Here is a 15,580-nt window from a genome sequence, read left to right as displayed (position 1 = left end):
AAGAACAACCATAACATTTTGTTCCGAGTTATGAATGTTTCAGAGTTGTGAACAACCTCTATTCAAACGTGTTTGTAATTCTGAGGTTCTACTGTACCCTCAGAGAAATGTGGTTTATGAAAGGGCATGTTTTCACCAGAGAATTGAAGGACTAGGGGAAAATGTTGAATAGTTTATAAGAGCTCTGCATGCCTTGGCTGAAAACTGTGATTCAGGAACAGCAAACATGAAAACATCAGAGAGAGGCTGGTTATTGGGTTAACAGATAAAAATCCTTCACAGGAGCTACAATTCAAAACAGACTTCACCCTACACACTGCTGTTCAAATGGATTAGAAGCTGTTAACAAACACAGCCTGAATGAAACAAGTTAATACCATAAAACTGGTGAGGTAAAGAGGGAGAACTCCCTGGCTAAGAGGAACAAATTCCACTCAAACATTCAGGATATATTAAATGCACGAAACATGGACTTTTTGCAGTTGTTTGCCACATGAACGCAGTCAGGGAATTGATTCATATTCCAGACAGACAATCAAGAGCTATTGTTTCTTGGATCTATCCTGTGTGAAGATACAGAGCCTGCCTGGAGAGTGAAACTGATCATTCAGAGAAACACTATGGACTTTAAAATGGACTTAGGAGCAGATGTAACAGTCATCTCAGAAGGGCCTAACAATCACCTTCAACCCCTCCCAGAGATGAAGTTACCTGCCACAGCTCTGACTAACACTGGAGGCATTCTGAATTGCATGGGACAGTTCACCACAGAAATCTCTTTCAAAGAGAAAAACTTCTCATTCAGAGTGCATGTGATCAAAGACCAACAGCGTTCTCCACCTCAGTGTGGCAGCCATGATGGGCCTCATGAGAAAAGCGGAAGAACTAGAAAGATGGATATTTGAAAGGAGACCCAGTACAAATAAACTCAAGATAAAATGCTGGAGCATGCAGTGTACCTCAGAAAGAACAATCAACAGAGCAAACTCTACAGATGGCAGATGCAGAACAAGAGGAAGAAAACTCAGAGATTCCAAACAGGCCTCAGGCAGTCATTGCTACTGATGGAAAGCCAGATGACCAAGTTGTTACGTGTTTGGGTTGGGTAATTAGAAAACTAGTACCACTGAGCGATGTTAGGGCTTTTTCCCTCGCCCCTCTCTTGGTTCTTATCATGCAATCAGAAAGCAGAAGACCATAGTCCAAGTGCAGGCAATGCAATGTTTAGTGGGGTTAATCAGGCAAGCATATCCATAGCTCTGTATGCCACAGAGTTTTCCCTGTCCTTTTTCCCACCTTCTTTTTCTTAGCAGGTTTAATTATATCCCTTGGTCCCACCCCTTACAATTTATGGTTATGTTCCGTTTTGGAGGATCGTAGTATGGGGACTTTGGTACCACCTCTTTTGTACCCTACGGGTGGGGTAAGGAGTAAGGTTATATTTCAGCCAGGGTCACCTTTTCTCTGGCTTTTTAGTGTTTCTTATGTTTGCCCACCCTCCCGCCCGCCCCTCCCGTCTGGTTGCTTGACCTTGCCTTGAGATAAGGGTTGAGGCAGTCTTCAAGTATACGCTTGTATATTAAACTCCCACCATTCCCAGCAACACTTTAACTCTTTTCCTTATTTCTTTTCATTGTGCTATAAACCCCATCTGGAAGCAACACACAGTGTTTTCATTCTTTGTTCATACATATTCGTAAGGAGGATATAAAAGTATCAAAAGTCAAACCCAAAATTTTATCCTAGGCTAAGAGACAGACCTATATACTAACAAGAGACACTTAATAGACTGATCTGTGCTCAACTATAAAGATAGCATGATAAAGTAAATGTTGTAAATGGTAGGAATGTAGAACGCAAAGGGGGAGACGTGATGGAAGGTTAAACTGTATTATACTATTCAGCCACTAAGTGACACTGTGTGTAACATACCTTGTTTAAACTAACTTCAGCCATACCTGTCGGAGTATTAAGGTATCTTATGGTGAACACATCTGGTGTGTACCTCTCTTGCACGGAAGCTCTGTAGCCAGTGCATGTCTGGTACAGAAGTCTGGCCTGCTAGTAGCAGCCCTGTAACCTGCACAAGGTGTACATGTCAGGGAGAGCTTTGTGCGGGATCCAGGGACCATCTTAAGTCCTGTCATATCTAATATCTTCAGCTATGATCTGGCCATGGAAATGAACAGCACAGCAGTGACACTTGCAGATGACACTACATTGGGAGGAGTTGAAACTAGTGGGGACGACAGAGAAATAATACAAAGGGGAAATGCAGTGGTCCCTTGCTCTCAAGTGGAGAGGGAGGCCGCACCCTCTCACTGTGTCAGGCAGCAGCACTCAGGCTCGGGTCCCACTTGCTGGGCCGATCTGTAAGAAGTCTAGAGTTGGCAGCCTCCTGTCAGAGCTGCCGCCAATCAAGAGTCTAGAGCCCTGGCATTCTAGGCGGGGTGGAGTATAAACAGTCTTTAGTCCACAGCATCCTGGCTGGGACAGCCAGCAGTTCATGGTTGATAAGGGAAGCTCTGGCCCTCTGGGCAGCGCAGAGTGGGAAGCAGGCTTTGCCTAAGCCTCTTGGCTAAGGCAGGCAGCAAAGACACAGTCTGGGGCTCTGGCTCTTTGGGTGGGGAAGAGCAGGGAGCACCAAACAGGCTAGGGATTCAGGCCCTCAGGCAGGGCAGAGCACCAAACAGACAGTTTTGATGACCTGGCTCTGGCCGACAGCAGACCTCTTGGCCTAACGTGGGGAGGCTGCCACCCCAGGGATGGGATTGGCAGCAGGGGATGAGGGGACCTTGGCGCACCCTACTCCACTGCGTCCCAGCCCGGGGCCCTAACACTGGCGGACTGTTCCGCCACTGGGTTAGCAGGGATCCAGCTAAAACATGTTGACTCGGGTTTTGACAGTGTAATGGGACCAAAGTCCAGTTTCCTTGGTCTACTTCCTACCAGCGTCTGGGTGAGGGGTTCCATAGTGCCCGGGTCCTTGGTCTCGTCGGGGTACTTGGCCGATGGCAGTGCTGGCAATTTCTCTCCAGGGTCGGTCTCCTTTGGGGACAGGATGCTGCCTGGTGCAGGTCCAGCTCCAGAATTCTGCAGCAGGCTGGAGACTTCTGTCTCCTTCCCTAGCTCCCACTCCAATGAGATGCAAGGCCCTCCCTTTATACTTCCTGTCCTGCCCTGGTAATTCCGGCGACGGGGGCAGGGCAGGTTTGGCTCTGCCCACCGGAGGTAATGTAGTGGTCCCTCACTCTAAAGTGGGGAGGGAGGCCACTCCGCCTCACTGGAGAAAATAATACAAAGAGATTTCAAGTATTCTTAGAAAAATAACATGTTGAGATTCCATTTAGAAAAGTACCAGAAAATCCATGTGAGGGAAAGATCCGGAATAGAGAGATACAGCAGGAGGGAGGGTACGAGGAAGGAGAAATGCTGCAAAAGAGCTTGGGTGATAATGGCCAAAGAGATCAGACAGTTCTACTAGGGATTTAGGGCATATCTACACTGCAGTGAGAGGTGTGATTGCAGCACATGTAGAAATACCCAAGCCAGCTTTTACCTAGCTCGGTGGAAGCTCGCTGGCATAACAACAGCAGTGTAGTTGCGTCAGCGTGGCTGTGACGTGGGCTAGCCACTGGAGCGTGCACCCAGGCTCCCAGGCGAGGCTGTACACGGCAGGTTAGCCTGTGCTGCTGTGTGTGCTGACACAGCCATGTGGCTAGCTCGATCAAAGCCAGCTCAGATGTGTTTATGCGTGCTGCAATCACTCCTCCAGATTGCCGTGTAGATTTACCCTTATATAAGAACATAAAAACAGCCATCGTGGGTCAGACCAAAAGTCCATCTAGCCCAGTATCCTGTCTTCCGACAGTGGCCAATGCCAGGCGCTTCAGAGGGAATGAACAGAACAGGTAATCATCAAGTGATCCATCCACTGTCGCCCATTCCCAGCTTCTGGCAAACAGAGGCTAAGGACACCATCCCTGCCCGTCCTGGCTAATAGCCATTGCTGGACCTATCCTCCATGAATTTATCTAGTTCTTTTTTGAACCCTGTTATACTCTTGTCCTTCACAACATCCTCTGGGAAAGAGTTCTACAGGCATTGACTGTGTGTTGTGTGAAGAAATACTTCCTTTTGTTTGTTTTAACCCTGCTGCCTATTAATTTCATTTGGTGACCCCGAGTTCTTGTGTTATGAGAAGGAGTAAATAACACTTCCTTATTTACTTTCTCCACACCAGTCACGATTTTATAGTTTCATATCACCCCTTAATCATCTCTTTTCCAAGCTGAAAAGTCCCAGTTTTATTAATCTCTCCTCATATGGCAGCTGTTCCATACCCCTAACCATTTTTGTTGCCCTTTTCTGAACCTTTTCCAATTTCAATATATTTTTTTTGAGATGGGGTGACCACATCTACACGCAGTACTCAAGATGTAGGCGTACCATGGATTTAGATCCAGGCAACATGATATTTTCTGTCTTATTATTTATCCCTTTCCAAATGATTAACAAAATTCTGTTAGCTTTTTTGACTGCCACTGCACATTGAGTGGGTGTTTTCAGAGAACTATCCACAATGACTCCAAGATCTTTCTTGAGTGGTAACAGCCAATTTAGACCCCATCATTTTATATCTATAGTTGGGATTATGTTTTCCAACGTGCATTACTTTGCGTTTATCAACATTGAATTTCTTCTGCCACTGTGTTGCCCAGTCACGCAGTTTTGTGAGACCCCAGTGTATTTTTCGCAGTCTGCTTTGGACTTAACTATCTTGACTAGTTTTGTATCATCGGCAAATTTTGCCACCTCCCTGTTTACCCCTTTTTCCAGAGCATTTATGAATATGTTGATCAGCACTGGTCCCAGTACAGACCCCTGGGAGTCACGACTATTTACCTCTCTCTGTTCTGAAAACTGACCCTTTATTTCTTCCCCTTTTTTCCCTATCTTTTACTCAGTCACTGATCCATGAGAGGACCTTCCCCCTTATCCCATGACAGATTATTTTTCTTAAGAGCCTTTGGTGAGGGACCTTGTCAAAGGCTTTCTGAAAATCTAAGTACACTATATCCACTGGATCCCCCTCGTCCACATGCTTGTTGACCCCCTCAGAGAATCCAAAAGGATTGGTGAGGCACGATTTGCCTTGACAACAACCATGTTGACTCTTCCCCAACAAATCATGTTCATCTATGTGTCTGCTCATTCTGTTTTTTACTGTAGTTTAAACGAATTTGCCTGGTTCTGTAGTTTGGGTTACTGGCCTGTAATTGCTGGGATTGCTTCTTGAGCCTTTTTAAAAAAATTGCATCACATTAGCTATCCTCCAGTCTTCTGGTACAGAAATTGATTTAAATGATAGGTTACAGACTACAGTTAGTAGTTCTGCAATTTCACATTTGAGTTCCTTCAGAGCTCTTGGGTGAATACCATCTGGTTCTGGTGACTTATTACTGTTTAAAGAAAAGGAGTACTTGTGGCACCTTAGAGACTAACCAATTTATTTGAGCATAAGCTTTCGTGAGCTACAGCTCACTTCATCAGATGCATACTGTGGAAAGTGTAGAAGATCTTTTTATACACACAAAGCATGAAAAAATACCTCCTCCCACCCCACTCTCCTGCTGGTAATAGCTTATCTAAAGTGATCACTCTCCTTACAATGTGTATGATAATCAAGTTGGGCCATTTCCAGCACAAATCCAGGTTTTCTCACCCCCCACCCCCCACACACAAACATACTCTCCTGCTGGTAATAGCTTATCTAAAGTGACCACTCTCCTTACAATGTGTATGATAATCAAGGTGGGCTATTTCCAGCACAAATCCAGGGTTTAACAAGAACGTCCGGGGGGGGGGGGGGTAGGAAAAAACAAGGGGAAATAGGTTACCTTGCATAATGACTTAGCCACTCCCAGTCTCTATTCAAGCCTAAGTTAATTGTATCCAATTTTCAAATGAATTCCAATTCAACAGTTTCTCGCTGGAGTCTGGATTTGAAGTTTTTTTGTTGTAATATAGCAACTTTCATGTCTGTAATCGCGTGACCAGAGAGATTGAAGTGTTCTCCGACTGGTTTATGAATGTTATAATTCTTGACATCTGATTTGTATCCATTTATTCTTTTACGTAGAGACTGTCCAGTTTGACCAATGTACATGGCAGAGGGGCATTGCTGGCACATGATGGCATATATCACATTGGTGGATGTGCAGGTGAACGAGCCTCTGATAGTGTGGCTGATGTTATTAGGCCCTGTGATGGTGTTCCCTGAATAGAAATGTGGGCACAGTTGGCAACGGGCTTTGTTGCAAGGATAGGTTCCTGGGTTAGTGGTTCTGTTGTGTGGTATGTGGTTGCTGGTGAGTATTTGCTTCAGGTTGGGGGGCTGTCTGTAGGCAAGGACTGGCCTGTCTCCCAAGATTTGTGAGAGTGTTGGGTCATCCTTCAGGATAGGTTGTAGATCCTTAATAATGCGTTGGAGGGGTTTTAGTTGGGGGCTGAAGGTGACGGCTAGTGGCGTTCTGTTATTTTCTTTGTTAGGCCTGTCCTGTAGTAGGTGACTTCTGGGAACTCTTCTGGCTCTATCAATCTGTTTCTTCACTTCCGCAGGTGGGTATTGTAGTTGTAAGAATGCTTGATAGAGCTCTTGTAGGTGTTTGTCTCTGTCTGAGGGGTTGGAGGAAATGCGGTTGTATCGCAGAGCTTGGATGTAGATGATGGATCGTGTGGTGTGGTCAGGGTGAAAGCTGGAGGCATGTAGGTAGGAATAGCGGTCAGTAGGTTTCCGGTATAGGGTGGTGTTTATGTGACCATTGTTTATTAGCACTGTAGTGTCCAGGAAGTGGATCACTTGTGTGGATTGGATCAGGCTGAGGTTGATGGTGGGATGGAAATTGTTGAAATCATGGTGGAATTCCTCAAGGGGTTCTTTTCCATGGGTCCAGATGATGAAGATGTCATCAGTATAGCACAAGTAGAGTAGGGGCGTTAGGGGACGAGAGCTGAGGAAGCGTTGTTCTAAATCAGCTATAAAAATGTTGGCATACTGTGGGGCCATGCGGGTACCCATAGCAGTGCCGCTGATCTGAAGGTATACATTGTCCCCAAATGTAAAATAGTTATGGGTAAGGACAAAGTCACAAAGTTCAGCCACCAGGTTAGCCGTGACATTATCGGGGATAGTGTTCTTGACGGCTTGTAGTCCATCTTTGTGTGGAATGTTGGTGTAGAGGGCTTCTACATCCATAGTGGCCAGGATGGTATTATCAGGAAGATCACCGATGGATTGTAGTTTCCTCAGGAAGTCAGTGGTTTCTCGAAGGTAGCTGGGAGTGCTGGTAGCGTAGGGCCTGAGGAGGGAGTCTACATAGCCAGACAATCCTGCTGTCAGGGTGCCAATGCCTGAGATGATGGGGCGCCCAGGATTTCCAGGTTTATGGATCTTGGGTAGTAGATAGAATATCCCAGGTCGGGGTTCCAGGGGTGTGTCTGTGCGGATTTGATCTTGTGCTTTTTCAGGGAGTTTCTTGAGCAAATGCTGTAGTTTCTTTTGGTAACTCTCAGTGGGATCAGAGGGTAATGGCTTGTAGAAAGTGATGTTGGAGAGCTGCCGAGCAGCCTCTTGTTCATATTCCGACCTATTCATGATGACAACAGCACCTCCTTTGTCAGCCTTTTTGATTATGATGTCCAAGTTGTTTCTGAGGCTGTGGATGGCATTGTGTTCCGCACGGCTGAGGTTATGGGGCAAGTGATGCTGCTTTTCCACAATTTCAGCCCGTGCACGTCAGCGGAAGCACTCTATGTAGAAGTCCAGTCTGCTGTTTCGACCTTCAGGAGGAGTCCACCTAGAATCCTTCTTTTTGTAGTGTTGGTAGGGAGGTCTCTGTGGATTAGTATGTTGTTCAGAGGTATGTTGGAAATATTCCTTGAGTCGGAGATGTCGAAAATAGGATTCTAGGTCACCACAGAACTGTATCATGTTTGTGGGGGTGGAGGGGCAGAAGGAGAGGCCCCGAGATAGGACAGCTGCTTCTGCTGGGCTGAGAGTATAGTTGGATAGGTTAACAATATTGCTGGGTGGGTTGAGGGAACCATTGCTGTGGCCCCTTGTGGCATGTAGTAGTTTAGAAAGTTTAGTGTCCTTTTTCTTTTGTAGAGAAGCAAAGTGTGTGTTGTAAATGGCTTGTCTAGTTTTAGTAAAGTCCAGCCACGAGGAAGTTTGTGTGGAAGGTTGGTTTTTTATGAGAGTATCCATTTTTGAGAGCTCATTCTTAATCTTTCCCTGTTTGCTGTAGAGGATGTTGATCAGGTGATTCCGCAGTTTCTTTGAGAGCGTGTGGTACAAGCTGTCAGCATAGTCTGTGTGGTATGTAGATTGTAATAGATTTTTTACCTTCAGTCCTTTTGGTACGATGTCCATCTGTTTGCATTTGGAAAGGAAGATGATGTCTGTCTGTATCTGTACAAGTTTTCTCATGCAGTTGATAGATTTCCACTCCATATGGCTAAATGCAGTGCCTTGCATAATGACAGGTTTCAGAGTAACAGCCGTGTTAGTCTGTATTCGCAAAAAGAAAAGGAGTACTTGTGGCACCTTAGAGACTAACCAATTTATTTGAAAATAAGCTTTCGTGAGCTACAGCTCACTTCATCAGATGCATGCTGTGGAAAGTGTAGAAGATCTTTTTATACACACAAAGCATGAAAAAATACCTCCTCCCACCCCACTCTCCTGCTGGTAATAGCTTATCTAAAGTGATCACTCTCCTTACAATGTGTATGATAATCAAGTTGGACCATTTCCAGCACAAATCCAGGTTTTCTCACCACCCCCCCCACACACATACACAAACACACTCTCCTGCTGGTAATGGCCCAACCTGATTATCATACACATTGTAAGGAGAGTGATCACTTTAGATAAGCTATTACCAGCAGGAGAGTGGGGTGGGAGGAGGTATTTTTTCATGCTTTGTGTGTATAAAAAGATCTTCTACACTTTCCACAGTATGCATCTGATGAAGTGAGCTGTAGCTCACGAAAGCTTATTTTCAAATAAATTGGTTAGTCTCTAAGGTGCCACAAGTACTCCTTTTCTTTTTGCGAATACAGACTAACACGGCTGTTACTCTGAAACCTGTTATTACTGTATAGTTCATCAATTTGTTCCAGAACTTCCTCTCATGACACCTCAATCTGGGACAGTTCCTCAAATTCGTCACCTAAAAAGATAGGTAGATAGTACTTTCCATTTTTAAAGCACTGCACAAATATTAGCTAATTATTCCCCACACAATCTCTAGGCAATACATATACAAGTACTATTTTGCCCTTAGGTGTGAGCACCAGGATAGGAGAGGAATGATTTTGGGTTGTAGTAGGAGTAATAGGATACATTTATGAAGGGACCATTAAGGTTGAATATCAAGATAAACTTAATGACAGGGAAATAGCCAATAGAACAAACATGACAGGGACATGGTCCCTGTCACCTGGGATGCTGAAATCTAAACTGGAGAGAGCAGTGGGAATGTGCTGTAGGAACCAGTCCTGCACTGGAGTCGGGGGCAGGGGCTGGATGATCTCATAGGGTTTCCCATCCCTAGCTTCTCTGACCCTGTGCAAACCCTGCCCTTTGTTTTCAGGCTCCAGAAGACCCTTGGACCCTTTCTCTGAGGCCGTGTACGAGGAGATCGATTATAACCTGATGAGAAAGAAGCAGGAAATGTTTGATCGCTCAGGTCTGTGTGTGTCATTCCTAACAGGGAGAAAATCTAAAGCTCTGACTTAGAGCTAAATCTCTGCAGCCTTCAAGCCTGTGAGTCCTGGATGGCTGTAGATTCTGGGTCTGTGAAGAGACCAGCCAGTTACTGGACTGAGATGAATGAGTTTCCTCCCTAGCAGACTCTGCTAGCCCCATTCTGAAGACAGTCGGGCCCATCAGTACATCCTGCAGCCGTAGGGGGTAATTAGTTATGGGTCAGGAAAGTGACTGTTCTCGTCATTTTGACTGAATGTCAATCAGGGGGGAAGATGCAGCTCTCAGTTTACCACATTGTGGGGCACTCTGAGCATGGTCAGTGCTTCTCCCTGAGGCTACTTCTGAGATGCACATTCTCCTCTCTGCTAATGGTGGGGGTTGGTCACAGACTCTGATCATGGGAGGGGTGTGGCCTTATCTGTCAAAAAGGCGGGGGAGGGGGAGTATCTTCCAGAACAAAATGGGAGTCATGTCCGTGGCTGAGGAGATCTGGACCAGCAGCCTCAGCCATAATTTTTTGCTGGATCAGGCCATGAAGCAGCAACATTCAGGAGGAGAAGATACACATTCCTCTCTAAAGAGATTCTTACACCCTGAGTGTGACTCAAAACAGGCTCCCCAGTTCATGAGAAGGATTTGAATGAAACCCACAGGAGGGGATGCCATGGTAAAAGGCTCACTCAGTTCCTGCCTCACCTCATGAGGTCAATATGGCTGTTCCCAGCATCTTCCCAGTCTGAATTATCCACCCCAAAGCCACATTTACTACAAAAAAACTGATATTTAGCTTAGAAAGTCTGTGTCAGCCTCTCACCACTCAGTCACTGTGAATTCAGCATCTTCTCTTGAAGAAGCAATATAGTGAGACCATAAATCTTGCTCCAGGACCCAGATGCATTGCCCATCAGCCAGTTTCACTGCTCTCACTGTGATAACATCCCATTTACCCTTTCTCCAGTTTCCTATTCAGATGACTCAATGACAAAGCTGCAGTATTACACCAGGGACAGCGAGGGGGAAAATGGTCCTGGATCAGAACAAGGTAACAAGGATGGGGGTGGACACAGAGACACACAAAAGATTTCTGTCCAGCTCTTGATGGAAATGTGAACAAATTCTGACCCTTTCTGTGTGTGGTTGACTGTGCTCTCTCCCAGGGGAGGAGCTGTAGGGAACCGGGCAGAGAAATATTCACACTGTAAAAAAGAATCTGCCTTCCACAGCTGACACGTGTCACTGTACAACCCCTGATCTATGCCCCATGACCTTAGCCCCCTGCCTCCTCGACAGGAGCATATAGCCGAATTCACGATCCAGCCCATATAATGTAAGGACTTTAAACCATGTCTTTATAGAGTTCAGTTGAATTCACAATGATCAGCTCTGGTGTGGCAGCTACTATCTCCCAGCAGCCTGTGATGAGATGTTAGATGGGGGGGGGGATCTGAGTTACTACAGAGAATTCTTTCCTGGGTATCTGACTGGTGAATCTTGTCCATATGCTCAGGGTTCAGCTGATCGCCATATTTGGGGTTGGGAAGGAATTTTCCTCCAGGGCAGATTGGAAGAGGCCCTGGAGGTTTTTCGCCTTCCTCTGTAGCATGGGGCACTGGTCACTTGCTGGAGGATTCTGTGCTCCTTGAAGTCTTTAAACCATGATTTGAGGACTTCAGTAGCTCAGACATAGGTGAGAGGTTTATTGCAGGAGTGGGTGGGTGAGATTCTGTGGCCTGCATTGTGAAGGAGGTCGGACTAGATGATCATAATGGTCCCTTCTGACCTTTATATCAATGAATCTATGAAGCAGGTCCAGGGTTAGCTCAATACCAGCATAGATCCTGATCTCATTGAAGGGCATGACAAAGTTGGTATTGGATGCTGTGGGGCAGGGCTGGACCTTAGTTATTTTTGAGGAAATAAAGGTGGCACAATTATTGTTTGACAGAATGTCCATGACTCTCCCTTTTCCCCTGGGTCACCCTGTGACTTCCCCTGCAGACTCTATGATGAAAAGCCCAAACTTGAAAACAACAGGCCTTTAATGGGGAACTAAAACCTGCTGGGGAAATGGGTGTGTTCAGGGGAAGCTGACCATGACGTTTGCTGTTCCAGAGGGAGCTTCCCCAGGGGGGTCTCAGTTGGATTACAAAAATGTGGAGGAGCCTGCCTTGAGGAACGTCCTCCAGACTCCAGACAGCCGAGGTGAGCAATGATGAATCTGCCTCCTGGAAGCCACATTACCCCTTGGCTACTGCTGCTCCGCCCCCTTCATTCCCTAGTCTGCCCTTTGATCCTGAGCTCAGGGCTGGGAAGAATTAACCCAAACTAGCCTGGCTGGACCCAGGGAAGGGCTGTCAGGGTTCCCTCCCCACTCTGAACTCACGGGTACAGATATGGGGACCTGCATGAAAGACCCCCGAAGCTTATTTTTACCCGCTTAGGTTAAAAGCTTTCCCAAGGCACCAATTCCATCTTGTCCTTGAACAGTATGCTGCCACCACCAAGTGATTTAGACAAAGACCAGGGAAAGGACCACTTGGAGTTCCTTTTTCCCAAAATATCCCTCCAAGCCCTTACACCCCCTTTCCTGGGGAGGCTTGAGAATAAACAAGATGAGCACAAACCAGCCTTGGATTTTTAAGACCCCAAAACCCCAATCAGATTCTTAAAAAAAACCCCAGAACTTTATTAGAAGAACAAAAAAACATAAGAGAACAACTCTGTAAGATCAGAGTGGAAGATAATCTTACAGGCAGTCAGATTCAAAACATAGAGAATCCCTCTTGGCAAAACCTTAAGTTACAAAAAGACACAAAAACAGGAATACACATTTCCTCCAGCACAGCGAATTTCACAAGCCAAAACAAAGAAAACCCAACACATTTTCTCTCTAGATTGCTTACTAACTTTACAGGAGTTGGAGGGCTTGCATCCTTGATCTGTTCCCGGCAAAGGTATCACACAGACAGACAAAAGCCTTTCCCCCACTCCAGATTTGAAAGTATCTTGTCCCCTCAGAGGTCATTTTCGGTCAGGTGCCAGCCAGGTTACCTGAGCTTCTTAACCCTTTACAGGTAAAAGGACTTTGCCTCTGTCCGGGAGGGATTTTATAGCACTGAATACAGAAAGGTGATTACCCTTCCCTTTAAATTTATGACAAGGGAATTCCACAATTAACAGCTCCCCTCATTGTTGCCTTTAGGAGCCACGTCTTTGTTATTTTTATGTTTCCTGTTTGCTTCCTCTCCAATGGCCTCCTTTGATTATCCCTGTGCAATCTGGCAGGATAATATCAAACAGCTAAACTGAGGTGTATGTGGCATTCATAAGAAATAATATACATAAGTCCGTGCTTTGCCACACCTGGCATGTACCTTATTTCTCTATTCAGTGGAAAGCCTCTTCTCATTACCATTAATTCCCATCATTATTTCAGAGGTCCCTGCCCTGCCTGGAGATGACCCAGGGGACGGTTATGATGATGCCAGAGAAATTTCTGACCCTGAAGATGACCCTGGTTCTGGACCGAGTGCCCAGGAAGTCACGCTGGCCCATGGGGAAAGTGTCAGGAACAGGGATTCACGGACAGGTGAGTGGAGTGTACACAACTCACCTGGAAGAGCTTTTACGGGCCACTAGAGGTCACTGTGACTGCATTGAAATACAGTTATTGGTAAACTCCCAGCTGTGTCCCCTCCCTGACCTCTGCTAAACAGAGTTAAATGGATTGAAATCAAGAAAGAGAGAAGGTTTCCTAGGTAAGGTCCCTGATCCTACAAATACTAGATCCCATCTGTCAGTCTACTCACATGAATACTCTCTCTGACTTCAGTGGGACTGTCCAAATCATCAAAGTTACATGGGTCCATTGGCAGGATCAGGGCCAAAGTGCCCTTCCCCAAACCAGGTGTCAGTGCCCTGGATGCTAATGGGAAGAGCAGGTCCCTGGGGTGGGGTTAGTTAGCAGCCTGGCTTTGAAATCACTCTCTTCAATCTGTAAATGTCCCCATTAGCACAGGATCAGAGCTGGGACCCAGGACTGAGCTCCCACTTTGCATCTCAGGGGAGACTGGGTTGGGATGAAATGTGCATTTCTTTGGTCTTGATGGGAATAACGTGTGAATGAGCATTGTGTGGGTGGGTGAGATCTGTGATGTCCAGGCAAGTCCCATGGGCTAGGGTCCCCACCCTGCTCCAGCCAACAGATGTTTGCTGGCGTGTGGTCCCTTAGGGACTATATCAGCTGTCAGGAGTTACAGCAGCTCCCAGTGGCCTATCAGGGAGTCGTCACCAGCTCACTGTCATCCCCACATTTCTCCTGCACCAGGGAGGTCTCAAAAGAGAGAGAATCCTCCCCCACATGTTTTCTTTGAAGAACAGAGAGAGAGATAATGGTTTAAACATGTCAGAGCCCCACTAAGAGGAACTGTGGGTGGGGGCTGATTCACGGCCCATGCTGTATGTTGTCCATCCATTATGTGAGTGCACATGCGTGGAGAATGAATACGTTGACTGTAATGTGACTTGCTTGCTATTTTCAGGCTGGAGTCTGCACTCGCTAAGAAGTGAAGGGGCCTCTGGGGCTGAGAGGGAAGCCCTGTCCCCACCTCCTCATGACCCAGGTTATGATGACGTTGATGATGGCGTCTCTGTTACAGCAATATAAGAATGGCTGGGTTGAGATCAAATATCCTGTGAGGATGTAAATGCTGTATGGTTAGACTCTTCCTGTCCCAAATGCTCATTGACCCATCGGAGTATTGGAGACAATCCTTACCTGGGAACTGCTTCAATTAGCTTTTTGATTTCAGTTTTGCTTAGATGCAAAAAATAAGTCTGACTGAGACAGGGGCTGTGATTTCCCCTCTAATTTCCCATTGATCAGACAGTCTGGAACTTCCCTGCTTTTTTGTCCCTAACACTTCTTCATTGTGAATTTTTGCTTTTTCTTATTAAACCCTTTTTGAAGATCTGTTCCTGGGCTGATGTTTCTCTCATGAGGTGTGTTGGGTGGCTCCATGTGGACCAGCAGGGAGAGAGATGGAGACTGATGTGACGGGTTCGGTCACAGAGACCCGCTTGGTACTGTCACCCGATGTGCTGAGACTACCTCTGAGCCCATTTTCCCTGCCAGTTTGGGACTCCAGAACCCTGCCTTGTTGAGCCAGATATGCTAGCCTGCTACAATACAGACTCAGGTCTGGTCTACGCCCCCAAAGCTGCAGACTTTAACCAAAAACTGCTCAGCAGGTCTCCTATCTCCAGCACCCAGACACCCAGCTTCCAATGGGATCCAAACCCCAAATAAATCCATGTTACTCTGTATAAAGCTTATACAGGGTAAACTCATAAATTGTTCACCCTCTATATCATTAATAGAGAGATATGCACAGTTGTTTGTTCCTCCAGGTATTAATCACTTACTCTGGGTTCAATAATAAAGAAAAGGGATTTTATTAAGAACAAAAGTAGGATTTCAGTGGTTTTAAGTAATGACAGACAGGACAAAGTAAGTTACCAAGCACGATAAAGCAAAAACACACAAGTCCAAGCCTAATACATTAGGAAACTGATTACAGATAAAATCTCACCCTCACAGATATACTAATAAGCTTCTTTCACAAACTAGACGCCGTCCTAGTCTGGGCCCAATCCTTTCCCCTGGTACAGACTTGTTAGTTCCAGCAGACATCTTAGGTGGAAAGCAGGGGTGTTCTCATGACTGGCAGCCTCCTTTGTTTTGTTCCAGCCCCTTTTATAGCTTTGGCACAAGGCTGGAATCTTTTGTCTCTCGGGGTCCCCACC

At 45.9% G+C, this 15,580-nt stretch overlaps 1 protein-coding gene across 1 annotated transcript in view; it reads left to right on the top strand.

The window, feature by feature from the left end:
- LOC141975056 (antigen WC1.1-like) overlaps positions 1–14,520 on the top strand; it is a 66,708-nt gene extending 52,188 nt beyond the window's left edge. Inside the window, exons 13-17 of the mRNA XM_074935223.1 lie at positions 9,660–9,755; positions 10,734–10,817; positions 11,888–11,977; positions 13,212–13,364; positions 14,317–14,520. Coding sequence (XP_074791324.1) covers positions 9,660–9,755; positions 10,734–10,817; positions 11,888–11,977; positions 13,212–13,364; positions 14,317–14,441 — 548 coding nt within the window. The 3' untranslated portion in view covers positions 14,442–14,520. The remainder of the gene's footprint in view (positions 1–9,659; positions 9,756–10,733; positions 10,818–11,887; positions 11,978–13,211; positions 13,365–14,316) is intronic.
- Positions 14,521–15,580: the final 1,060 nt, after the last annotated feature.

This window comes from Natator depressus, chromosome 1, assembly GCF_965152275.1.
Source record: "Natator depressus isolate rNatDep1 chromosome 1, rNatDep2.hap1, whole genome shotgun sequence".
Lineage (NCBI taxonomy): Eukaryota > Metazoa > Chordata > Testudines > Cheloniidae > Natator > Natator depressus.
Note: the sequence above shows the minus strand (reverse complement) of the source record. Positions and strands in the feature narration are given on the sequence as shown.